At 45.6% G+C, this 27,744-nt stretch overlaps 1 protein-coding gene across 1 annotated transcript in view; it reads right to left on the bottom strand.

The window, feature by feature from the left end:
- LOC306766933 (inactive dipeptidyl peptidase 10-like) overlaps window positions 1-27,744 on the bottom strand; it is a gene marked incomplete at both ends in the record, with an annotated part of 238,030 nt that continues 210,286 nt past the window's right edge. The window contains 12 exons of the mRNA XM_079254791.1: window positions 1-117; window positions 1,117-1,190; window positions 1,308-1,380; window positions 4,613-4,725; window positions 4,780-5,004; window positions 5,122-5,336; window positions 5,386-5,477; window positions 6,485-6,537; window positions 6,810-6,909; window positions 6,984-7,038; window positions 7,519-7,713; window positions 11,218-11,287. Of these exons, the coding sequence (XP_079110917.1) occupies window positions 1-117; window positions 1,117-1,190; window positions 1,308-1,380; window positions 4,613-4,725; window positions 4,780-5,004; window positions 5,122-5,336; window positions 5,386-5,477; window positions 6,485-6,537; window positions 6,810-6,909; window positions 6,984-7,038; window positions 7,519-7,713; window positions 11,218-11,287 (1,382 nt within the window). The remainder of the gene's footprint in view (window positions 118-1,116; window positions 1,191-1,307; window positions 1,381-4,612; window positions 4,726-4,779; window positions 5,005-5,121; window positions 5,337-5,385; window positions 5,478-6,484; window positions 6,538-6,809; window positions 6,910-6,983; window positions 7,039-7,518; window positions 7,714-11,217; window positions 11,288-27,744) is intronic.

Raw genomic sequence — 27,744 nt, 5'->3', positions numbered from 1 at the left:
TCAACATCTCTCTTGCTGCTCCTCCTTAAAGCAGAGCTTGAAGAACGTCTGCACTGAGTGGAGAAGGTAGTGGCGGCTGGCGACAGAGACAATGTCGTGTCCTTCATCTGGGAAAATCTGCAGGACCAGGAGAAAAAGCTTAATATGAGACATTTGAGTGGAAAATGTTTATGTCTGACCCGAACCTCGACACGAGTTTCTGCTTCACACAAAAACCTGAAGTAGAAACTATCAGGAATTCCTTCAGGTCAGAAGGGTGATGTGAGGAAGGAGCAGAGATCAGGACCATGAGAATGCCGCCATGGTCTCTCAGTCAGCCGGATGCATCATGGTCTGAACCTCACAGATGTTTCATCTTTCTGGACCCATTCCCCGGGCTGTTCTCCCGGGCCGTTCCCTCCCCTGTGCCGTTCCCACCCCAGGCCTGTTACCACCCCCAGACCGCTCCCATCCTTGGGCCGTTCCCTCCCCCTGGGCTGTTCCCTCCCCTGTGCCGTTCCCACCCCAGGCCTGTTACCACCCCCAGACCGCTCCCATCCTTGGGCCGTTCCCTCCCCCTGGGCTGTTCCCTCCCCCTGGGCTGTTCCCTCCCCCCGGGCCGTTCCCTCCCCCCGGGCCGTTCCCTCCCCGGGGCCGTTCCCTCCCCCCGGGCCGTTCCCTCCCCCTGGGCCGTTCCCTCCCCCCGGGCCGTTCCCTCCCCCCGGGCCGTTCCCTCCCCCGGGCCGTTCCCATCCCTGCGTCGTTTCAACCCCCGGGTCTTTCTGACCACCACTCAGTTGGGCAGATTTAGATCTAGTTGCCGACCCCTGATTTACACAATAAAGTAACATGTTAAGCAGTGTTGTTACTTTTTAAATGCTGAGTAATTTTGTTGCAATTAACAGAAGTAACGAGTGAAAGTAACTAATTACTTTTTTTGAGTGACGACCACAGAGCTGTTACTACAAACCAGGCTTGTTGGAAAACCCTCTTCATCAGATGTTAAGAAGACATCTTTCCGTCTAAAATATTTTAGAAGAAGCAAAAGTCCTCAGGATGCTAATTCCCTCTACAAGCAAGCAGAAAGACTCAGTATTGGGAAAACACATTTCTACTTCTCCAGAGAGCAGTGTTTACCTGCAGTGTGTAGTTAAGCCCTAATGCCGACAACATTTGGACCAACTCAGCAGAATGCTGGAAATGAACCGTGGCTGCGAAAGAACAGAGGATGTTAATAACACAGACAATAACATGTAATAACAACAATTCAGTCATTAATGATGAATAAATGTGCTGCGTTAGGTAACTTCATGCAAAAATATACAGACCATCAGCTGTGCCGTGGATGATTAGGAAGTGGGGGGGATCAGGCATCATGATGCCACTGAGCAGACTAGAAACCTGACAAACACAGAAACAGTCTCACAATCTCACAACATCCAACATTATCTTATAATATCATTACAAGTTCAAAGTCTGGTATGTTCAGCAGATGTTGAAGTTCAGCCGAAGTGTGCAGGCAAAGACTGGCTGCTTCAGCCATCAGTTTTGCGCTCTCATTGGTGGAAAGTCTGACAGGAAGTGTCTTCATCATCATGTCCAGGTGAAAATAGAGGTTTCGTAGCAACATGGTAGTGATGGTGATGAAGATGTGATAAATAATGGTGGATTTACCATCTAGAGTCTCTGATGACTGGATGGCCATCACTTAATAATATTAATATATATATGTGTGTATGTATATTAACATTATTAAGTGATGGATATCCAGTTGGCTTGCCATTAGTAGCACATTGTCTTTTATAAACACATGCAATTGACAACACAGCAACTAGCTTCTATCATTCGTTCAAATGGGACAGTGGTACTTAACACCTGCAATGTTAGCTAGAAAAATGTCGGCTAACTTCTACCTAAACACACATAAAGAGTAACATAAGTTTAAGCCCAGGAGCAATCAGGAGGACTGGTGACCATAAAAATGTGTTGGTATGAATTAGAAGTTAAGCATTGTGCAACAAATCCTGGTTAAAGCCAGACACACTGCTATTGTGGTTCAAAAACTCAGGCAGCAATCTGACCTGGTGTGTAGCGGGTTCTAGGAAACCAGTAACGATATGCCATGTGGCAGGTATGTTCGGTAGCACAAAGTAAGGCAGCCCTAGTCTTCCACCAAACCCGTTAGCAGCGGCAAATGTGTAGCTAGAAAGATGGCACAGAAACCTCCTCCTCAGCTGGAAAAAGTAGTGACTGATATCCTAGGGAGCATTGGAAAGGAGAAAAGTCTGAAGCAGAAGAGGTAAGGGAGTTGTGAGTGTACCCAGTCCAGATGACCCCTCCAGGAGGAAGGGTTGGATTCAGCCACACATCTTTAGGCAGTCTCTAGATGCTGATTTGTTCTTTCAGCCAGGCCATTGGTTTGGGGATGAAAACCTGACGACAGACTCAAAGTGGCTCCAAGAGATTGAGAGAAAGACTTCCATACCTGAGAAGTCTCCACTTCTAGTCCTCCACTTCCCCGAAAACATTGACTATAAAACAAGTTGCAGGCAGGAAAGCAGAGGCCGAAGTCTTAGGTGGGAATTGGTGAGGGTGGAAGTCAGGTTTCTGGTTCTTGGAACCAGGTCCATATGACAAAGTGAAGTTGAAGTAGTTAAAGGAAAGAGACCAACAAGCTTGTTGGGGATTCATTTCTTTTGCAGACTGCACTTACTCCAGGTTTTTGTGGTTTGTTCTGATACGGAATGGCACCTCGGATCCCTCCAGCCAATGGCACCAATGTTTATTTCTTATTTATTTGTTTGTTTATTTTTTTGGGAGGGACAGTACAAGAATACAATCAGGTGGCCGATGCCATGTTTATAAGGCTTATAGCCGCAGGCTATTTACGCTCCCCATCCTTGGTTAGGCGTTTCAAGGTGTTCCAGGGCTAGTTTTATGGCTAAGAGCTCTCAATCACTGATAGTAGTTCGGGTTCTGCAGGTGTTAGGTGCCAGGAGAAAAAGCCACAAGGATGCAACTTCTGAGTCTCAGAGGATTGCTGGGACAAGTGTCCCAAGTCCAACATCAGAAGGATCAGCTTCTTCCATAAATTGGTGGTTGAGATCAGGGCGGAGGAGAACAAGAGCTGTGGTAAACAGATTCTTAGAGTAAAAGCCTGAACTGTCGCCTCGGACCAGACAAACGAAACTGCAGGAGAGGTCAGGGGGTTGCAATGTGACTATAATTGCAGATGAAGCGGCAATAGAAATGTGCAAAACCCAAAAAACACTGAAGTTGTTTAACAGAAGATGGAACAGCCCAATCGGTAACAGCTTTGTCCTTTTCAGGATCTGCTCCGACTTATTCGCTCTCAAAAATGTAGCCGAGAAAAGAAATTTTGTTTTTATCAAAATCACATTTCTCAGCCTTTCCAAACCAGCAATTTTCCAGAGGTCTCTGTAGGACTTGTCAACATGCTCAGACTGATTGCAGGAGAAGATGAGGATACCATCTAGATAGACGAAAACAAAGCGGCTCAGGAAATCTCTTAACACAACATTAAATAATGCCTGGAACATAGCAGGAGCTTTACAAAGTCCAAAGGGCACGACCCAATACTCAAAATGACTAAGAGGGGTCTTCAATGCTATCTTCCACTCATCTAACTCCTTTATCCCGACCAGGTGATAAAAACTACAAAGGTCCAGTTTAGTGAAGATAGTAGAACCATGGAGAGAGTTGAAGGCTGACTCAAGAAGAGGCAGATATTTGGTTTTCATGGTAATAGTATTTAACCTACGATAGTCAGGGCCAGAAAAAACCATCCCTCTTAGAGACAAATAAAAATCCAGAACCCTTGGGGGTTGAAGAGGGAATAATTAAACCAGCAGCCAGGGAATCTGGGATGTATTTCTCCATGACCTCAGTTTCTGGTTTAGACAGGTTGTACAAACGACTTGACCAAGATCAGACAAACATACAAACAAACAACCACAAGAAAACAGGCCAGGCAGTTCTGAGGCCTCGCAGCTGGCTTTATCTGGTGCCGCTTTTCAACACAAAATAACAGAAGTACATTAGGATTGAGGGTAGGGGGCAAAAAACAGGTACCACCAGACTGTGCCTCGTGGGGCACAGTATCCAGCAGCGTGCACTCCATCAGGACATCCAGCTTCCCTTTGCCTGTTCTTTGGATAGAAAAGATTTTATCTACTCCATTGAGAGACCAGCTGACCAGAGCCATGATTTAAATGTGGAAAGAAATGGAGCAAGAGACTCGGGCCAAAATGGGTGGTGATGTTCCAGGCAGGAGATCTATGGCGCAGTCAAAGGGGCGGTGCGGGGGCCTGGCCCTGGCTTTACTGAAGGCCTAGCTAAAATCATGATACTCTGGAGGCACTCTGGTGAGGTCAGCAGAAGATCTGGAACTGGACGAGTGGAATAGAGATGAGGTTTGCTTGAAGCACCTTTAGTGACAAGAAGGACTCCACTCCAAAATGGCTCCAGTGGTCCAGTCAATGTGTGGGTTATGAAGACGAAGGCATGGATACCCAAGGATGAGTGGCAGGCGGGCAGAGCTCAGGATGTGGAACTGGATGGTTTCATGAGGGTTTCCCGAAAACAACAGATGGACAGGAGAGGTCTGTGTTACAGTGCCCAAAATGTTGCCATCTAATGCTCTATCAGGAACCGGATGAGGCAAGGGAACCCACTCGAGTCCCAGCTGAAGGACCATCTCCTCGTCAATGATGCTTACATCGGCTCCTGAGTCAGTAAAAATGAATAAGGTATAAGGGCTATCAGGAAGAAGGAGACAACCTTGGGAAAGGGCTCTCTGGCTTTGGGGAGTTGACAAAGCTGTTGAGCTCACCAGTTTCTCCCCTTTTACAGATGAGCTCTGGCTTTTACTGGGCACCCCACAATGTAGTGTCCAGCGGCCCCACAATAAAGAGAGGTTGGACTTGCGACAATGTTCCTTTTCCTCTGGAGGGAGTGAGGTGCAGCCCAAATGCTCTGGACCCCCAACCAGTGGGGCTGGACCCCCTGAAGGCAGCGGGCAAGGGTGAGGAAGAAGAGATCTTTGGGTTCTCCCTTGGTTCTTCTCCCATCAACGAGTCTGGAAACGATTTTCGATGCGTATCGCCAGTTCAATGATCCCACCCAAGGTCTTTGGGATATCTTTGGAAACAAGTTCATCTTTGATGTAGTCAGAGGCCATGGAGGAACCACAGGAGGCATCACAAAGGGCTGAACTGTTCCAACTGCTTTGACTGGCTCTGATGCAGAAATCGATATAGTGTGCCACAGTTTTTGTGCCTTGCTTTAAGCCCAGCAATCCCCTTGCAGAATCAGAACCATTCTTCTCATCCAAAGACCTTGCGAAGTTAAGCGGCAAACAGATCAAAAGAAGCACAGTCTGGTGACCTCCTCTCCACTGTTCCCCATAAGCGAGCTCTGCCTGTCAGGTGGTTGATGACAAAAGCTACCTTCGCCGATTCAGATGTGAAGGTGCGGGGCTGCAGTGCAAACAAAAGAGAACAGCTAGTGAGGAAGGGGTCACAAGTCTTTTCGTCACCGTCGTAACACTCTGGAGTTCCCACATGGGGCTAGAGGAGCGTCGCTTGGCAGAGAGGCAGATGCAGGAGCTGATGCTTCAGAAGAGGGGCCTGGCAGAGAGAAGTAGTGAGCTAGGAAAGTTGGGCTGTCAGCTGTTGCATGTGAGCTGTTAAAGCTGCTAGAGAGCGTCGCTGGATCTCAGCTGCTTTTCTGCCTCAGTGGCTGATGCAGAACAACCTTGATTGTCTCCAGATGGCTGAGAGGTGTATGGTTTTGTGCTGGGTCCATGGTTTGGCCAGATTGTACTGTAAGGGCAGGGAATGGACCCAAAAAGCAGCACTGTGTTGTGTACAGACTTTATTTGAATTGCTCTCAATGGCACATTTCTTGTTGCAGTTGAACTCAGGTCTCCAACATGCCAGGCAGAGCGATATCCTCCTGGCTAACGGAGCAGACTGGTGTATCTAAACTGGTGTAAGAGAAGCAATCCACAGACTCACAAGTGTTGGTCCTCCAGGACAGGTATTCAGAGGGTTGAGAGTTACAGTGTTCTAAGGCAAAGCAGAAGGCAGTAGACGGGGGCAGATCAGGTCAGCAACAGCCAGGCAGTTCAGGATTAAGTGCTGGAAGGCGATGACAATCTAGCAAAGAGTGAGTGGTGGAGGCAGCATATGTACAGGTACATGAACAGGTGTCAGTGGCAGGTGAGGAAAATTGACTGATGGGGGGTGTGGTTTAGCAGCAAAGTGGAAAGAAGCAGGGCTAATTGTGACAATGTGACTCTAAAATCATCACGTGATTGGTTTGTCCTGAGTCATGTGACTATGACATCACATGATTGGTTTGTCCTGAGTCATGTGACTCCGATGACATGTGGTCATGTGGTTGGCTATGTGGTGACTTCAGAAGTCACAGTCTTGTATATTTCCAGAAACAGAAGTGAGTCTTCATGCATCATTGATCATACCTGGTACTTGTGATGGTCTTTAGGGGGAAAGTATCTCTCGCTGTAAGTCGACCCTGTTTGAGTATAAAAATGGTTATTGAAATACTTTAAGGCTTTACATCAGTGACTGACTGATCTCCAATAACCTGAATATAAATTTAACCATCAGAATGAAACTCTTATGTAATGATGTCTGGACTCATCATATGAGTCATGAGTTATAAATGGAATCTCTGTCTTTTCCAAACAACAGAGCAAGATCCAAAGACATGAACCTTGAACATATTTACACCATACGTATATCATTAGATATCACAACTTACATATGACCAGTTCACTGACTCACCGTGGAGTCTCCAGTCTGTTATAGGAGCTACAACAATGCCACATTTCAGCAGCGAGCTCTGCGAGAGTAGCAACAGGGTGGCCAGGAAACCTCCATAAGCCTGCGAAACCAGAGAAACTGATGCTTTTAAAGAAGACCAAGTTACACTCTTCCTCCTTGAAGTTGAGATATTACCTTTCCATAAACGCCAACCCTGTTCCTGTCGATGTACGGAAGCCCCATGAGGTGCCTGAAAGTTTAACTGAGGGTCAGCCAAGTCATATCTGGAAGAAACCACTTACAGAGAATATCTTACGAAGAAATACTGTTCAGATGTATTGAAAATAGTTGGGTTTTTTTTGTTGTTGTTGTTTTAACACAATTGAAATAACTGGGTTCTTTTAAGCGTAAATGTAACATTGTTCTGACATGTTTTGGAATTGCGGAAACAGAATGTATCTATCTCTTTTTTTTAATATTTAATTTAATTTAATTTAATTTAATTTAATTTAATTTAATTTAATTTAATTTAATTTAATTTAATTTAATTTAATTTAATTTGTGGGTCTTGTCCTGTCCTTATGAATTAAAGGAGATGAAAGCAGTCTCTGGGCTATTGGAGTCTCTTTGGTCCAAGTTTTAAGTCAATCTATGGTCCGGTTTTTGTATCTAAATGTTGGAACTAATTATCTGGTAGAATCACTCCCTTGAAAAATAAAATTAAACTTACTTTAAGGCTGCGATCTGGTCCTGAACATCAACAATTCCCAGTCTCTGGTGGACCTCATGCAGGATCTTCTGACCCTGGAAGCCGCTTCCTCGTCCATCCAGACGGGCCACAATAACTCGGTGAGAGCTGACCAGGACGGACTCCCAACCCAGGGAGAAACGGTCACTAACAGCCTGACCACCAGGGGCGCTGTCACTATGTGTGTGTGTGTGTGTGTGTGTGTGTGTGTGTGTGTGTGTGTGTGAGAGAGAGAGTATGGAGTGGGGCAGAAAAAGGTTAGTCCCATAACACACTGCAAAAAATACATCTGTGGAGTGTTTTTTTTGGGACATCCTCATTGTCAGAATCAAATGTCAGCTGTCAGGACAAAAATCATCAGGTATCATGCAGAAGTTTTCAAGTATCAGGAGAAGTATCACAACAAGAGCCTACTCAACAATGTACCTCACTAAAGTGCAACAATGTTGCTCCATTATGATATGATAATAGCGTGTAATGGAAATTTGTACATGCATAAGGTTTAAACATGGCAATCTGATCAGAGATAAACACCAAATGAATGGGGATCATGTTATGATAATCAAATTCAAGTTTATTCTCAAGCACACTTACACCAAAAGTCGCCCAAGATGCTGCACAAGCTAAAAAAAAAAGAAAAGAAAAGATAACATAAAAATAAAAACACTAAAACAATAAAAAAAAGAAGAAAAAAAAACACAAAAAATTTAAAACAGCAGATTTTACTAAAGGACAGTGACAGAACAAAATAATGCTTTATAATAATAAGACTACTTTCTATGAATGATTGAGAAAGGTGGGGTCTTAGCAGGGTTTTGGAGGCTGTGAGCTTTTGTCACTTTTAGCAGAAGCCCACACCAGTTTCAACGAAGCCACAAAGATGGCTCTATCATCCCTAGAGGTGATTGACAGACATTTCCTTATATGGGCTATTATGAGTGGCATTCATTATGGGTTTTTTTTCCTGTCTGTAGAGCGTCTTCAGATGGCATTGCCGTGATTTGACGCTATATAAATTAAGTTGAATTGAATTGAATAGTATATCAGGGCCAGGCGCCGAGCAGTTCTTCATACCTGAGAGTCTGCTGGATATCTGCCACCATGATGGGAACTGGGTCTTGTTCAGGGAGGGAGCTGTGGTCTGCTCTGAGGTCTTTTAACCACTGTACTTCACTGTTATGTGATGCCTCCTTCTCCCATATGCCTTTCCAGTATCATCCCATCTCCAGCCTTGGTGGGTCAGCTTGTGTAGTATTACCCTGCCAATGGGAGTACACTTTAGCTGGGTTAGTTGAAAACAGGCAGTTTATTCTTCTGGCCTCAACTTCTCTTGTGTATCTCTTCAGTTAGACAGCCAATGCTTGGAATTTGTGTTTGGCGGTTTCCAGGCCCTGAAATATGGACATCTGGCTGTACCTCTCTGGAACCCTCTTCATGGTTGTTTCCTTCTGGAGTTCTAACAGTTGACTAACAACCCTTCGAGTTGCCTTGATCTTGGTTTCTAACCTTCTCCTCTCTGGTGCCTCCTTCTTGCCCTTGATGTTATGTTGGCCAAGCTTCTCCAGGATCACTGTTGCTGTATATCAGCTCATTGGTTTCAGTGATGGTCGCGGTAGGGATTGTACTTATTGCTGCATTCACCTCGGTTAGAAGGCTTTCTGGTGGTTCATCACTAATTCTTCCCAGTGGGTGCCTCACTCTCATCTTAGCTATGATGCTGTCTCTGAGACTGATTATTCCCTCACTTATCTCTATTACTGGGGCTTGGTACCCAGTCTCGATGGGGTAGTTGATACCTTTATCCCCCACAGTATTAGTGTGTTGTATCTCCTGAATAGATAGCGGTGTTTCTGTGCTTAGTTTCTGTGTCAAGTATCGTTGTGTCCCACAGCCTCTTCGTATAGCCCTGCTCATCAGGGTTACTTGCATAGTAACATTCCAGCAGTACCTTATTTGCCTCTCATGTCCAGTGTTGTCTACTTCGTGTTCCTGTTCCGCAGCACCCTGGTTCCTCGGTGTATGATGCAGACCTTGTTTGACCAGGCAACATAAAAATAATGGATGATGTTGCTTTGGAGCTATGCAAATACCTAGCAAGCACGTTAGCTGTGGGATTCTAACTCAGTTCTCGAGGCGGATGCTCTACTAACTGAGCTACCCAACTGCTTGGTTTTTCCGCTCGGTTCCGATATTTATTTACAGACATATACAGTACCAGTCAAAAGTTTGGATACACCTTCTAACTTAGAGGTTTTTCTTCATTTTCTTAATTGCAGAATACAACTAAATACATCCACACTATGAAGGAACACATGTGGAACTACATAGTAAACAAAAAAAGAATTGTAAATAAACCAGAATATGTTTTATATTTTAGATTCTTCAAAGTAATCACCTTTTGTTTGATGACAGCTTGGCACACTCGTAACATTTTCTCAATCAGCTTCATAAGGCAGTCACCTGGAATGGCTTATCAATAGTCTCAAATGAGTTCCTGGAGGTGTTGAGCACTTGTTAGATGCTTTGCCTTCACTCTTTGGTCCAAAACATCCCAAACCATCTCAAGTGAGTTAAGGTCAAGTGATTATGGAAGCCAGGTTGTCTTATGCAGCACTCCATCATTCTGTTTCTTGGTCAAACATCCCCTACACAGTCTGGAGGTGTGTTTGGGATCATTGCCCTCTTGAAATACAAGTGATGGTCCCATTAAGTGCAAACCAGATGGGATGGCATATTGCTGATCAATGCTGAGGTCGCCATGCTGGTTAAGTGTTCTTTGGATGTTGACTAACTAATCAACTGTTTCACTAGCAAAGAACCCCCATACGTCTCCTCCTGCATGCTTCACCGTGGGAACCACACATATAGGAACCATGTGCTCACCTTTTCTGCATCTCACAAAAACATGGCAAGTGGAACTAAATATCTCATATTTGAATTCATCAGACCAGAGCACAGATTTCCACTGATATGAAGTCATTCCTGATGTTTCTTGACCCAAATTAGTCTCTTATTCTTATTTTTCTTTCTCTTTACAGCAATTTGACCATGGAGGCCCAGTTTAGGCAGTCTCCTCTGAACAACTGATGTTGAAATGCATCACCTGTCATGATGTGGTTTTTGCTGTGCCTTAGTTTCGGGTTTCCTGTTTTATTTCCCCCCCATTCATTCAGCATTGATCTCAAGGTGCAGTGTATAAACCCTTCTGCTGGCTATTATTGAAACTGACAAAAGCTTCAGAGCAAACGTTGCATTTTTGAAAGAAAAAAAAATTATATGAATTTAAATGTTATTACAATGCTATACAATGATTTCTAAATTTTATTTTACATTTACTAAAATGATCAACAGGCTGTGCCTTACCATGGTTGAGCTGTATTGCTGGCTTTTGTTGCCTGCTGTGTAACATAGTGGTGCAAAGTTGTTGCATTTTAGTAAAGTAAAGTGTTGAGTAGGCTATCGTTCTGACAACCTTTTTACTGGAACTGGACAAATTTTCCCTGATACCTCTTCTTTCTTGACAAGGATGTTCTAAAAAGGGCACTGTACACATGAATTAATGAGATATACTTGTGGACATCATGTAAAAACTGATGAATAGGGAGACCAATTGTGTGTCAGGCTTTAAATGAAGTTTTACAGCAGGTAGAAAGAAATGCATGCGCAACAGAAAATACATACAGGACCAGCAAAAGTGGGTGCTCCTTGGTCTTATCCAAATTGACTGGGAAAATCAACTCCAGGCGAAAAGCTGCAAAATACATCAACATCCTGAAGGTTCTGGTTGAAAATGATGTGATGCAGTTACAGATCACTACAAATGATGGATCAACACTCAACAGCTCAGCTAACCGTAAGTAGACACTAAATAAGTTTAACAGAAAGCTACAAAGACTGTTGTTCTGCTCAGATATTATTTGATTTCTTTTTAGTCTCAATCTGTGTCCAGTCTGGACCAAGTCATCACAGTAAGACATTAGTTGCATCTCCATGTGGAAAATTTCCCTATCATACAGTTTTCAGACGTGGAGATGTTTGGTGGACAAACTGGGAGGTGAGAACATGTGAAAGCTGGATATTAAAAGGGAAGCATTATATTCGCATCTTAATTCAAATGACAGTTTTTTAGAACCATATTTAACAATGTAAAACTATTTCCATTTCACCAGATTTTACAATAAAATTCTCATCATGATGTTGAAGGAAAATTCTCAAACTGTGGTGGAACAGGAGATTCTCATGGTGATGTGGTGGAATGAAAGATTCTCATGGTGATGTGGTGGAACAGGAGATTCTCATGGTGATGTGGTGGAATGAAAGATTCTCATGGTGAAGAGGTAGAATGGGATATTCTAACTTTAATGAGGTGGAACGGGAGATTCTCATGGTGATGAGGCGGAACAGGAGATTCTCATGGTGATGTGAAGGAATGAAAGATTCTCATGGTGATGTGGTGGAACAGGAGATTCTCATGGTGATGTGGTGGAATGAAAGATTCTCATGGTGAAGAGGTAGAATGGGATATTCTAACTTTAATGAGGTGGAGCGGAATATTCTCATGGTGATGTGGTGGAACGGGAGATTCTCATGGTGATGTGGTGGAACGGGAGATTCTCATGGTGATGAGGTGGAACGGGAGATTCTCATGGTGATGTGAAGGAATGAAAGATTCTCATGGTGATTTGGTGGAACGGGAGATTCTCATGGTGATGTGGTGGAACGGGAGATTCTCATGGTGATGAGGTGGAACGGGAGATTCTCATGATGATGAGGTGGAACGGGAGATTCTCATGGTGATGTGGTGGAATGGGAGATTCTCATGGTGATGTGGTGGAACGGGAGATTCTCCTGGTGATGAGGTGGAACGGGAGATTCTCATGGTGATGAGGTGGAACGGGAGATTCTCATCATGATGAGGTGGAATGGGAGATTCTCATGGTGATGTGGTGGAACGGGAGATTCTCATGGTGATGTGGTGGAACGGGAGATTCTCATGGTGATGAGGTGGAACGGGAGATTCTCATGGTGATGTGGTGGAACGGGAGATTCTCATGGTGATGTGGTGGAACGGGAGATTCTCATGATGATGAGGTGGAACGGGAGATTCTCATGGTGATGTGGTGGAACGGGAGATTCTCATGATGATGAGGTGGAACGGGAGATTCTCATTGTGATTAGGTGGAATGGGAGATTCTCATGGTGATGTGGTGGAACGGGAGATTCTCATTGTGATTAGATGGAACAGGAGATTCTCATAGTGATGTGGTTGAATGAAAGATTCTCATGGTGATGTGGTGGAACAGGAGATTCTCATGGTGATGTGGTGGAATGAAAGATTCTCATGGTGATGTGGTGGAATGAAAGATTCTCATGGTGAAGAGGTAGAATGGGATATTCTCACTTTAATGAGGTGGAACGGGAGATTCTCACTGTGAAGTGGTGGAACAGGAGATTCTCATGGTGATGAGGCGGAACAAGAGATTCTCATGGTGATGAGGTGGAGCGGAATATTCTCATGGTGATGTGGTGGAACGGGAGATTCTCATGGTGATGTGGTGGAACGGGAGATTCTCATGGTGATGTGAAGGAATGAAAGATTCTCATGGTGATTTGGTGGAACGGGAGATTCTCATGGTGATGAGGTGGAACGGGAGATTCTCATAGTGATGAGGTGGAACGGGAGATTCTCATGGTGATGTGGTGGAACGGGAGAAACTCATGGTAATGTGGTGGAAGGATATTCTCATGGTGATGTGGTGGAACGGGAGATTCTCATTGTGATTAGGTGGAATGGGAGATTCTCATGGTGATGTGGTGGAACGGGAGATTCTCATGGTGATGTGGTGGAACGGGAGATTCTCATGGTGATGAGGTGGAACGGGAGATTCTCATGGTGATGTGGTGGAACGGGAGAAACTCATGGTAATGTGGTGGAAGGATATTCTCATGGTGATTAGGTGGAACAGGAGAATCTCACTGTAATGAGGTGGAACAGGAGATTCTCATGGTGATGAGGTGGAACGGGACATTCTCATAGAGATGTGATGGAATGAAAGATTCTGATGGTGATGTGGTGGAACGGGAGATTCTCATGGTGATGAGATGGAACGGGAGATTATCATGGTGATGAGGTGGAACGGGAGATTCTCATGGTGATGTGGTGGAACGGGAGATTCTCATGATGATGAGATGGAACGGGAGATTCTCATTGTGATTAGGTGGAATGGGAGATTCTCATGGTGATGTGGTGGAACGGGAGATTCTCATGATGATGAGGTGGAACGGGAGATTCTCATGGTGATGAGGTGGAACGGGAGATTCTCATGGTGATGTGGTGGAACGGGAGATTCTCATGATGATGAGGTGGAACGGGAGATTCTCATGGTGATGTGGTGGAACGGGAGATTCTCATGATGATGAGATGGAACGGGAGATTCTCATTGTGATTAGGTGGAATGGGAGATTCTCATGGTGATGTGGTGGAACGGGAGATTCTCATGGTGATTAGATGGAATGGGAGATTATCATGGTGATGTGGTGGAACGGGAGATTCTCATTATGATTAGGTGGAATGGGAGATTCTCATGGTGATGTGGTGGAACGGGAGATTCTCATGGTGATGTGGTGGATCGGGAGATTCTCATGGTGATGAGGTGGAACGGGAGATTCTCATGGTGATGAGGTGGAACGGGAGATTCTCATGGTGATGTGGTGGAACGGGAGAAACTCATGGTAATGTGGTGGAAGGATATTCTCATGGTGATGAGGTGGAACAGGAGAATCTCACTGTAATGAGGTGGAACGGGAGATTCTCATGGTGATGAGGTGGAACGGGAGATTCTCATGATGATGAGGTGGAACGGGAGATTCTCATGGTGATGTGGTGGAACGGGAGATTCTCATGATGATGAGGTGGAACGGGAGATTCTCATTGTGATTAGGTGGAACGGGAGATTCTCATAGTGATGTGGTTGAATGAAAGATTCTCATGGTGATGTGGTGGAACAGGAGATTCTCATGGTGATGAGGTGGAATGGGAGATTCTCATGGTGATGTGGTGGAACGGGAGATTCTCATTGTGATTAGATGGAACAGGAGATTCTCATAGTGATGTGGTTGAATGAAAGATTCTCATGGTGATGTGGTGGAACAGGAGATTCTCATGGTGATGTGGTGGAACGGGAGATTCTCATGGTGATGTGAAGGAATGAAAGATTCTCATGGTGATTTGGTGGAACGGGAGATTCTCATGGTGATGAGGTGGAACGGGAGATTCTCATAGTGATGAGGTGGAACGGGAGATTCTCATGGTGATGTGGTGGAACGGGAGAAACTCATGGTAATGTGGTGGAAGGATATTCTCATGGTGATGTGGTGGAACGGGAGATTCTCATTGTGATTAGGTGGAATGGGAGATTCTCATGGTGATGTGGTGGAACGGGAGATTCTCATGGTGATGTGGTGGAACGGGAGATTCTCATGGTGATGAGGTGGAACGGGAGATTCTCATGGTGATGTGGTGGAACGGGAGAAACTCATGGTAATGTGGTGGAAGGATATTCTCATGGTGATTAGGTGGAACAGGAGAATCTCACTGTAATGAGGTGGAACAGGAGATTCTCATGGTGATGAGGTGGAACGGGACATTCTCATAGAGATGTGATGGAATGAAAGATTCTGATGGTGATGTGGTGGAACGGGAGATTCTCATGGTGATGAGATGGAACGGGAGATTATCATGGTGATGAGGTGGAACGGGAGATTCTCATGGTGATGTGGTGGAACGGGAGATTCTCATGATGATGAGATGGAACGGGAGATTCTCATTGTGATTAGGTGGAATGGGAGATTCTCATGGTGATGTGGTGGAACGGGAGATTCTCATGATGATGAGGTGGAACGGGAGATTCTCATGGTGATGAGGTGGAACGGGAGATTCTCATGGTGATGTGGTGGAACGGGAGATTCTCATGATGATGAGGTGGAACGGGAGATTCTCATGGTGATGTGGTGGAACGGGAGATTCTCATGATGATGAGATGGAACGGGAGATTCTCATTGTGATTAGGTGGAATGGGAGATTCTCATGGTGATGTGGTGGAACGGGAGATTCTCATGGTGATTAGATGGAATGGGAGATTATCATGGTGATGTGGTGGAACGGGAGATTCTCATTATGATTAGGTGGAATGGGAGATTCTCATGGTGATGTGGTGGAACGGGAGATTCTCATGGTGATGTGGTGGATCGGGAGATTCTCATGGTGATGAGGTGGAACGGGAGATTCTCATGGTGATGAGGTGGAACGGGAGATTCTCATGGTGATGTGGTGGAACGGGAGAAACTCATGGTAATGTGGTGGAAGGATATTCTCATGGTGATGAGGTGGAACAGGAGAATCTCACTGTAATGAGGTGGAACGGGAGATTCTCATGGTGATGAGGTGGAACGGGAGATTCTCATGATGATGAGGTGGAACGGGAGATTCTCATGGTGATGTGGTGGAACGGGAGATTCTCATGATGATGAGGTGGAACGGGAGATTCTCATTGTGATTAGGTGGAACGGGAGATTCTCATAGTGATGTGGTTGAATGAAAGATTCTCATGGTGATGTGGTGGAACAGGAGATTCTCATGGTGATGAGGTGGAATGGGAGATTCTCATGGTGATGTGGTGGAACGGGAGATTCTCATTGTGATTAGATGGAACAGGAGATTCTCATAGTGATGTGGTTGAATGAAAGATTCTCATGGTGATGTGGTGGAACAGGAGATTCTCATGGTGATGTGGTGGAATGAAAGATACTCATGGTGATGTGGTGGAACAGGAGATTCTCATGGTGATGTGGTGGAATGAAAGATTCTCATGGTGAAGAGGTAGAATGGGATATTCTCACTTTAATGAGGTGGAACGGGAGATTCTCACTGTGAAGTTGTGGAACAGGAGATTCTCATGGTGATGAGGCGGAACAAGAGATTCTCATGGTGATGAGGTGGAGCGGAATATTCTCATGGTGATGTGGTGGAACGGGAGATTCTCATGGTGATGTGGTGGAACGGGAGATTCTCATGGTGATGTGAAGGAATGAAAGATTCTCATGGTGATTTGGTGGAACGGGAGATTCTCATGGTGATGAGGTGGAACGGGAGATTCTCAGAGTGATGAGGTGGAACGGGAGATTCTCATGGTGATGTGGTGGAACGAGAGAAACTCATGGTAATGTGGTGGAAGGATATTCTCATGGTGATGTGGTGGAACGGGAGATTCTCATTGTGATTAGGTGGAATGGGAGATTCTCATGGTGATGTGGTGGAACGGGAGATTCTCATGGTGATGTGGTGGAACGGGAGATTCTCATGGTGATGAGGTGGAACGGGAGAAACTCATGGTAATGTGGTGGAAGGATATTCTCATGGTGATTAGGTGGAACAGGAGAATCTCACTGTAATGAGGTGGAACGGGAGATTCTCATGGTGATGAGGTGGAACGGGACATTCTCATAGAGATGTGATGGAATGAAAGATTCTGATGGTGATGTGGTGGAACGGGAGATTCTCATGGTGATGTGGTGGAACGGGAGATTCTCATGATGATGAGGTGGAACGGGAGATTCTCATGGTGATGTGGTGGAACGGGAGATTCTCATGATGATGTGGTGGAACGGGAGATTCTCATGGTGATTAGATGGAATGGGAGATTCTCATGGTGATGTGGTGGAACGGGAGAAACTCATGGTAATGTGGTGGAAGGATATTCTCATGGTGATGAGGTGGAACAGGAGTATCTCACTGTAATGAGGTGGAACGGGAGATTCTCATGGTGATGAGGTGGAACGGGACATTCTCATAGAGATGTGATGGAATGAAAGATTCTCATGGTGATATGGTGGAAGGGGAGATTCTCATTGTGATGAGGTGGAACGGGGAAATGTAATAGCTATGTGGTGGAACAGGAGACTCTCATGGTGATGAAGTTAAACGGGAGATCCTCATGGAGAATTTGATGGAACGGGAGATTCTCATGATGATGAGGTGGAACAGGATATTCTCATGGTGATGTGGTGGAACAGGAGAATCTCACTGTAATGAGCTGGAACGGGAGATTCTCATGGTGATGAGGTGGAACGGGAGATTCTCATGGTGATGTGATGGAATGAAAGATTCTCATAGTGATGTGGTGGAACAGGATATTCTCATGGTGATGTGGTGGAACGGGAGAAACTCATGGTAATGTGGTGGAAGGATATTCTCGTGGATATGTGATGAGGTGGAACAGGAGAATCTCACTGTAATGAGGTGGAACGGGAGATTCTCATGGTGATGAGGTGGAACGGGACATTCTCATAAAGATGTGATGGAATGAAAGATTCTCATGGTGATGAGGTGGAACAGGAGATTCTCATGGTGATGAGGTGGAGCGGAAGATTCTGATGGTGATGTGGTGGAACGGGAGATTCTCATGGTGATGAAGTGGAACAGGAGATTCTCATGGTGATGAGGTGGAGCGGAAGATTCTGATGGTGATGTGGTGGAACGGGAGATTCTCATGGTGATGTGGTGGAACGGGAGATTCTCATTGTGATTAGATGGAAAAGGAGATTCTCATGGTGATGAGGTGGAACAGGAGATTCTCATGGTGATGAGGTGGAACAGGAGATTCTCATGGTGATGTGGTGGAATTAAAGATTCTCATGGTGATGTGGTGGAACAGGAGATTCTCATGGTGATGTGGTGGAATGAAAGATTCTCATGGTGATGTGGTGGAACAGGAGATTCTCATGGTGATGTGGTGGAATGAAAGATTCTCATGGTGAAGAGGTAGAATGGGATATTGTCACTTTAATAAGGTGGAACGGGAGATTGTCACTGTGAAGTGGTGGAACAGGAGATTCTCATGGTGATGAGGCGGAAAAGGAGATTCTCATGGTGATGAGGTGGAGCGGAATATTCTCATGGTGATGTGGTGGAACGGGACATTCTCATGGTGATGTGGTGGAACGGGAGATTCTCATGGTGATGTGGTGGAACGGGAGAAACTCATGGTGATGTGGTGGAAGGGGAGATTCTCATTGTGATGAGGTGGAACGGGGAATTCTCATGGCTATGTGGTGGAACAGGAGATTCTCATCATAATGAAGTGGAACAGGAGATTCTCATCATAATGAGGTGGAACAGGAGATTCTCATGGTGATGTGGTGGAACGGGAGAATCTCACTTTATGTGGTGGAACGGGAGATTCTCATTGTGATGAGGTGGAACGGGGAATTCTCATGGCCATGTGGTGGAACAGGAGATTCTCATCATAATGAGGTGGAACGGGAGATTATCATGGTGATGAGGTGGAACAGGGAATTCTCATGGTGATGTGAAGGAATGAAAGATTCTCATGGTGATAAGGTGGAACGGAAGATTCTCATAGTGATGTGGTGAACCGGGGGATTCTCATTGTGATGAGGTGGAAAAGGATATCCTCATGGTGATGAGGGGGAAAAGGGAGATTCCTTAACATGATGAGGTGGAACGGGAGATTCTCATAGTGATGTGGTGGAACGGGAGATTCTCATTGTGATGAGTTGGAACTGGGAATTCTCATGGCTATGTGGTGGAACAGGAGATTCTCATCATGATGTGGTGGAACGGGAGATTCTCATGGTGATGTGGTGGAACGGGAGATTCTCATGGTGATGAGGTGGAACGGGAGATTCTCATTGTGATGAGATGGAATGGGGAATTCTCATGGCTATGTGGTGGAACAGGAGATTCTCATCATGATGAGGTGGAACAGGAGATTCTCATGGTGATGAGGTAGAATGGAAGATTTTCATGGTGATGTGGTGAAACGGGAGATTCTAATTGTGATGAGGTGGAACAGGATATTCTCATGGTGATGAGGTGGAACGGGAGATTCTCATGATGATGAGGTGGAACGGGAGATTCTCATGGTGATGTGGTGGAACGGGAGATTCTCATGATGATGAGGTGGAACGGGGAATTCTCATGGCTATGTGGTGGAACAGGAGATTCTCATCATAATGAGGTGGAACAGGAGATTCTCATGGTGATGTGGTGGAACGGGAGAATCTCATTTTATGTGGTGGAACGGGAGATTCTCATTGTGATGAGGTGGAACGGGGAATTCTCATGGCTATGTGGTGGAACAGGAGATTCTCATCATAATGAGGTGGAACGGGAGATTCTCATTGTGATGTGGTGGAACGGGAGAATTTAACTTTATGTGGTGGAACGGAATATTCTCATGGTGATGAGGTGGAACGGAAGATTCTCATAGTGATGTGGTGAAACCTGAGATTCTCATTGTGATGAGGTGGAAAAGGATATCCTCATGGTGATGAGGGGGAAAAAGGAGATTCCTTAACATGATGAGGTGGAACGGGAGATTCTCATAGTGATGTGGTGGAACGGAAGATTCTCATTGTGATGAGGTGGAACTGGGAATTCTCATGGCTATGTGGTGGAACAGGAGATTCTCATCATGATGTGGTGGAACGGGAGATTCTCATGGTGATGTGGGGGGAACGGGAGATTCTCATGGTGATGAGGTGGAACGGGAGATTCTCATTGTGATGAGATGGAACGGGGAATTCTCATGGCTATGTGGTGGAACAGGAGATTCTCATCATGATGAGGTGGAACAGGATATCCTCATGGTGATGAGGGGGAAAAGGGAGATTCCTTAACATGATGAGGAGGAACGGGAGATTCTCATAGTGATGTGGTGGAACGGGAGATTCTCATGGTGATGAGGTGGAACTGGGAATTCTCATGGCTATGTGGTGGAACAGGAGATTCTCATCATGATGTGGTGGAACGGGAGATTCTCATGGTGATGTGGTGGAACGGGAGATTCTCATGGTGATGAGGTGGAACGGGAGATTGTCATTGTGATGAGGTGGAACGGGGAATTCTCATGGCTATGTGGTGGAACAGGAGATTCTCATCATGATGAGGTGGAACAGGAGATTCTCATTGTGATGTGGTGGAACGGGAGATTCTCATTGTGATGAGGTGGAACATGAGATTCTCATGGTGATGTGGTGGAACGGGAGATTCTCATGGTGATGAGGTGGAACGGGAGATTCTCATTGTGATGAGGTGGAACGGGAATTCTCATGGCTATGTGGTGGAACAGGAGATTCTCATCATGATGAGGTGGAACAGGAGATTCTCATGGTGATGTGGTGGAACGGGAGATTCTCATGGTGATGTGAAGGAATGAAGATTCTCATGGTGATGAGGTGGAACGGGGAATTTTCATGGCTATGTGGTGGAACAGGAGATTCTCATCATGATGAGGTGGAACATGAGATTCTCATGGTGATGTGGTGGAACGGGAGATTCTCATCATGATGGGGTGGAACTGAAGATTCTCATGGTGATGAGGTGGAACGGGGAATTCTCATGGGTATGTGGTGGAACAGGAGATTCTCATTGTGATGAGGTGGAACGGGGAAATCTAATAGGTATGTGGTGGAACAGGAGACTCTCATGGTGATGAAGTTAAACGGGAGATCCTCATGGAGATGTGATGGAATGAAAGATTCTCATAGTGATGTGGTGGAACGGGAGATTCTCATGGTGATGTGGTGGAACGGGAGAATCTCACTTTGATGTGGTGGAACGGGAGAATCTCACTTTGATGTGGTGGAACGGAATATTCTCATGGTGATGAGGTAGAATGGAAGATTCTCATGGTGATGTGGTAAAACGGGAGATTCTCATTGTGATGAGGTGGAACAGGATATTCTCATGGTGATGAGGGGGGAAAGGGAGATTCCTTACCACGATGAGGTGGAACGGGAGATTCTCATAGTGATGTGGTGGAACGGGAGATTCTCATTGTGATGAGGTGGAACGGGGAATTCTCATGGCTATGTGGTGGAACAGGTGATTCTCATCATAATGAGGTGGAACAGGAGATTCTCATGGTGATGTGGTGGAACGGGAGAATCTCACTTTATGTGGTGGAACGGGAGATTCTCATTGTGATGAGGTGGAACGGGGAATTCTCATGGCTATGTGGTGGAACAGGTGATTCTCATCATAATGAGGTGGAACGGGAGATTCTCATGGTGATGTGGTGGAACGGAATATTCTCATGGTGATGAGGTAGAATGGAAGATTATCATGGTGATGTGGTAAAACGGGAGATTCTCATTGTGATGAGGTGGAACAGGATATTCTCATGGTGATGAGGGGGGAAAGGGAGATTCCTTACCACGATGAGGTGGAACGGGAGATTCTCATAGTGATGTGGTGGAACGGGAGATTCTCATGGTGATGAGGTGGAACGGGGAATTCTCATGGCTATGTGGTGGAACAGGTGATTCTCATCATAATGAGGTGGAACAGGAGATTCTCATGGTGATGTGGTGGAACGGGAGAATCTCACTTTATGTGGTGGAACGGGAGATTCTCATTGTGATGAGGTGGAACGGGGAATTCTCATGGCTATGTGGTGGAACAGGTGATTCTCATCATAATGAGGTGGAACGGGAGATTCTCATTGTGATGTGGTGGAACGGGAGAATCTCACTTTATGTGGTGGAACGGAATATTCTCATGGTGATGAGGGGGAACGGAAGATTCTCATAGTGATGTGGTGAACCGGGGGATTCTCATTGTGATGAGGTGGAAAAGGATATCCTCATGGTGATGAGGGGGAAAAGGGAGATTCCTTAATATGATGAGGTGGAACGGGAGATTCTCATAGTGATGTGGTGGAACGGGAGATTCTCATTGTGATGAGGTGGAACTGGGAATTCTCATGGCTATGTGGTGGAACAGGAGATTCTCATCATGATGTGGTGGAACGGGAGATTCTCATGGTGATGTGGTGGAACGGGAGATTCTCATGGTGATGAGGTGGAACGGGAGATTCTCATTGTGATGAGATGGAATGGGGTATTCTCATGGCTATGTGGTGGAACAGGATATTCTCATCATGATGAGGTGGGACAGGAGATTCTCATGGTGATGTGGTGGAACGGGAGATTCTCATGGTGATGAGGTGGAACGGGAGATTCTCATTGTGATGAGATGGAATGGGGTATTCTCATGGTGATGAGGTGGAACGGAAGATTCTCATAGTGATGTGGTGAACCGGGGGATTCTCATTGTGATGAGGTGGAAAAGGATATCCTCATGGTGATGAGGGGGAAAAGGGAGATTCCTTAATATGATGAGGTGGAACGGGAGATTCTCATAGTGATGTGGTGGAACGGGAGATTCTCATTGTGATGAGGTGGAACTGGGAATTCTCATGGCTATGTGGTGGAACAGGAGATTCTCATCATGATGTGGTGGAACGGGAGATTCTCATGGTGATGTGGTGGAACGGGAGATTCTCATGGTGATGAGGTGGAACGGGAGATTCTCATTGTGATGAGATGGAATGGGGTATTCTCATGGCTATGTGGTGGAACAGGATATTCTCATCATGATGAGGTGGGACAGGAGATTCTCATGGTGATGTGGTGGAACGGGAGATTCTCATTGTGATGAGGTGGAACAGGAATTCTCATGGTGATGTGGTGGAACGGGACATTCTCATGGTGATGTGAAGGAATGAAAGATTCTCATGGTGATGAGGTGGAACGGGGAATTCTCATGGCTATGTGGTGGAACAGGAGATTCTCATCATGATGAGGTGGAACATGAGATTCTCATGGTGATGTGGTGGAACGGGAGATTCTCATGGTGATGAAGTGGAACGGGAGATTCTCATTGTGATGAGGTGGAACGGGGAATTCTCATGGCTATGTGGTGGAACAGGAGATTCTCATCATGATGAGGTGGAACAGGAGATTCTCATGGTGATGTTGTGGAACGGGAGATTCTCATGGTGATGTGAAAGAATGAAGAGTCTCATGGTGATGAGGTGGAACAGGGAATTGTCATGGCTATGTGGTGGAACAGGAGATTCTCATCATGATGAGGTGGAACATGAGATTCTCATGGTGATGTGATGGAACGGGAGATTCTCATCATGATGGGGTGGAACTGAAGATTCTCATGGTGATGAGGTGGAACGGGGAATTCTCATGGGTATGTGGTGGAACAGGAGATTCTCATTGTGATGAGGTGGAATGGGGAAATCTAATAGGTATGTGGTGGAACAGGAGACTCTCATGGTGATGAAGTTAAACGGGAGATTCTCATGGTGATGTGGTGGAATGAAAGATTCTCATAGTGATGTGGTGGAACAGGATATTCTCATGGTGATGTGGTGGAATGGGAGAATCTCACTTTGATGTGGTGGAACGGAATATTCTCATGGTGATGAGGTAGAATGGAAGATTCTCATGGTGATGTGGTGAAACGGGAGATTCTCATTGTGATGAGGTGGAACAGGATATTCTCATGGTGATGAGGGGGAAAAGGGAGATTCCTTACCACGATGAGGTGGAACGGGAGATTCTCATAGTGATGTGGTGGAACGGGAGATTCTCATTGTGATGAGGTTGAACGGGGAATTCTCATGGCTATGTGGTGGAACAGGAGATTCTCATCATAATGAGGTGGAACAGGAGATTCTCATGGTGATGTGGTGGAACGGGAGAATCTCACTTTATGTGGTGGAACGGAATATTCTCATGGTGATGAGGTGGAACGGAAGATTCTCATAGTGATGTGGTGAACCGGGGGATTCTCATTGTGATGAGGTGGAAAAGGATATCCTCATGGTGATGAGGGGGAAAAGGGAGATTCCTTAACATGATGAGGTGGAACGGGAGATTCTCATAGTGATGTGGTAGAACGGGAGATTCTCATTGTGATGAGGTGGAACTGGGAATTCTCATGGCTATATGGTGGAACAGGAGATTCTCATCATGATGTGGTGGAACGGGAGATTCTCATGGTGATGTGGTGGAACGGGAGATTGTCATGGTGATGAGGTGGAACGGGAGATTCTCATCATGATGAGGTGGAACGGGAGATTCTCATAGTGATGTGGTAGAACGGGAGATTCTCATTGTGATGAGGTGGAACTGGGAATTCTCATGGCTATATGGTGGAACAGGAGATTCTCATCATGATGTGGTGGAACGGGAGATTCTCATGGTGATGTGGTGGAACGGGAGATTGTCATGGTGATGAGGTGGAACGGGAGATTCTCATTGTGATGAGATGGAACGGGGAATTCTCATGGCTATGTGGTGGACCAGGATATTCTCATCATGATGAGGTGGAACAGGAGATTCTCATGGTGATGTGGTGGAACGGAATATTCTCATGGTGATGAGGTAGAATGGAAGATTCTCATGGTGATGTGGTGAAACGGGAGATTCTCATTGTGATGAGGTGGAACAGGATATTCTCATGGTGATGAGGGGGAAAAGGGAGATTCCTTAACACGATGAGGTGGAACGGGAGATTCTCATAGTGATGTGGTGGAACGGGAGATTCTCATTGTGATGAGGTGGAACGGGGAATTCTCATGGCTATGTGGTGGAACAGGAGATTCTCATCATAATGAAGTGGAACGGGAGATTCTCATGGTGATGAGGTGGAACGGGAGATTCTCATTGTGATGAGGTGGAACGGGGAATTCTCATGGTGATGTGGTGGAACGGGAGATTCTCATGGTGATGTGAAGGAATGAAAGATTCTCATGGTGATTTGGTGGAACGGGAGATTCTCATGGTGATGTGGTGGAACGGGAGATTCTCATGGTGATGAGGTGGAACTGAAGATTCTCATGGTTATGTGGTGGAACGGAATATTCTCATGGTGATGAGGTGGAACGGGAGATTCTCATAGTGATGTGGTGGAACGGGAGATTGTCATTGTGATGAGGTGGAACGGGGAATTCTCATGGCTATGTGGTACACAGGAGATTCTCATCATGATGAGGTGGAACAGGAGATTCTCATGGTGATGTGGTGGAACGGGAGATTCTCATTGTGATGAGGTGGTACGGGGAATTCTCATGGTGATGTGGTGGAACGGGAGATTCTCATGGTGATGTGAAGGAATGAAAGATTCTCATGGTGATTTGGTGGAACGGGAGATTCTCATGATGATGAGGTGGAACAGGATATTCTCATGGTGATGTGAAGGAATGAAAGATTCTCATGGTGATGTGGTGGAACTGAAGATTCTCATGGTGATGAGGTGGAACAGGATATTCTCATGGTGATGAGGGGGAAAAGAGAGATTCCTTAACATGATGACGTGGAACGGGAGATTCTCATGGTGATGTGAAGGAATGAAAGATTCTCATGGTGATGTGGTGGAAATTAAGATTCTTATGGTGATGACGTGGAACTGGAGATTCTCATGGTGATGTGGTGGAATGGGAGATTCTCATGGTGATGTGGTGGAACTGAAGATTCTCATGGTGATGACGTGGAACGGGAGATTCTCATGGTGATGTGGTGGAACTGAAGATTCTCATGGTGATGAGGTAGAATGGAAGATTCTCATGGTGATGTGGTGAAACGGGAGATTCTCATTGTGATGAGGTGGAACAGGATATTCTCATGGTGATGAGGGGGAAAAGGGAGATTCCTTAACACGATGAGGTGGAACGGGAGATTCTCATAGTGATGTGGTGGAACGGGAGATTCTCATTGTGATGAGGTGGAACGGGGAATTCTCATGGCTATGTGGTGGAACAGGAGATTCTCATCATAATGAAGTGGAACGGGAGATTCTCATGGTGATGAGGTGGAACGGGAGATTCTCATTGTGATGAGGTGGAACAGGGAATTCTCATGGTGATGTGGTGGAACGGGAGATTCTCATGGTGATGTGAAGGAATGAAAGATTCTCATGGTGATTTGGTGGAACGGGAGATTCTCATGGTGATGTGGTGGAACGGGAGATTCTCATGGTGATGAGGTGGAACTGAAGATTCTCATGGTTATGTGGTTGAACGGAATATTCTCATGGTGATGAGGTGGAACGGGAGATTCTCATAGTGATGTGGTGGAACGGGAGATTGTCATTGTGATGAGGTGGAACGGGGAATTCTCATGGCTATGTGGTACACAGGAGATTCTCATCATGATGAGGTGGAACAGGAGATTCTCATGGTGATGTGGTGGAACGGGAGATTCTCATTGTGATGAGGTGGTACGGGGAATTCTCATGGTGATGTGGTGGAACGGGAGATTCTCATGGTGATGTGAAGGAATGAAAGATTCTCATGGTGATTTGGTGGAACGGGAGATTCTCATGATGATGAGGTGGAACAGGATATTCTCATGGTGATGTGAAGGAATGAAAGATTCTCATGGTGATGTGGTGGAACTGAAGATTCTCATGGTGATGAGGTGGAACAGGATATTCTCATGGTGATGAGGGGGAAAAGAGAGATTCCTTAACATGATGACGTGGAACGGGAGATTCTCATGGTGATGTGAAGGAATGAAAGATTCTCATGGTGATGTGGTGGAACTTAAGATTCTTATGGTGATGACGTGGAACTGGAGATTCTCATGGTGATGTGGTGGAACGGGAGATTCTCATGGTGATGTGGGGGAACTGAAGATTCTCATGGTGATGACGTGGAACGGGAGATTCTCATGGTGATGTGGTGGAACTGAAGATTCTCATGGTGATGACGTGGAACGGGAGATTCTCATGGTGATGTGGTGGAACGGGAGATTCTCATGGTGATGAGGTGGAACAGGATATTCTCATGGTGATGTGGTGGAACGGAATATTCTCATGGTGATGAGGTAGAATGGAAGATTCTCATGGTGATGTGGTGAAACGGGAGATTCTCATTGTGATGAGGTGGAACAGGATATTCTCATGGTGATGAGGGGGAAAAGGGAGATTCCTTAACACGATGAGGTGGAACGGGAGATTCTCATAGTGATGTGGTGGAACGGGAGATTCTCATTGTGATGAGGTGGAACGGGGAATTCTCATGGCTATGTGGTGGAACAGGAGATTCTCATCATAATGAAGTGGAACGGGAGATTCTCATGGTGATGAGGTGGAACGGGAGATTCTCATTGTGATGAGGTGGAACGGGGAATTCTCATGGTGATGTGGTGGAACGGGAGATTCTCATGGTGATGTGAAGGAATGAAAGATTCTCATGGTGATTTGGTGGAACGGGAGATTCTCATGGTGATGTGGTGGAACGGGAGATTCTCATGGTGATGAGGTGGAACTGAAGATTCTCATGGTTATGTGGTGGAACGGAATATTCTCATGGTGATGAGGTGGAA

Source organism: Telmatherina bonti (assembly GCF_933228915.1).
Source record: "Telmatherina bonti genome assembly, chromosome: 15".
NCBI classification, from domain to species: Eukaryota; Metazoa; Chordata; class Actinopteri; order Atheriniformes; family Telmatherinidae; genus Telmatherina; species Telmatherina bonti.
The sequence above is the reverse complement of the archived record's forward strand: the minus strand, read 5'-3'. Positions and strand labels throughout refer to the sequence as shown.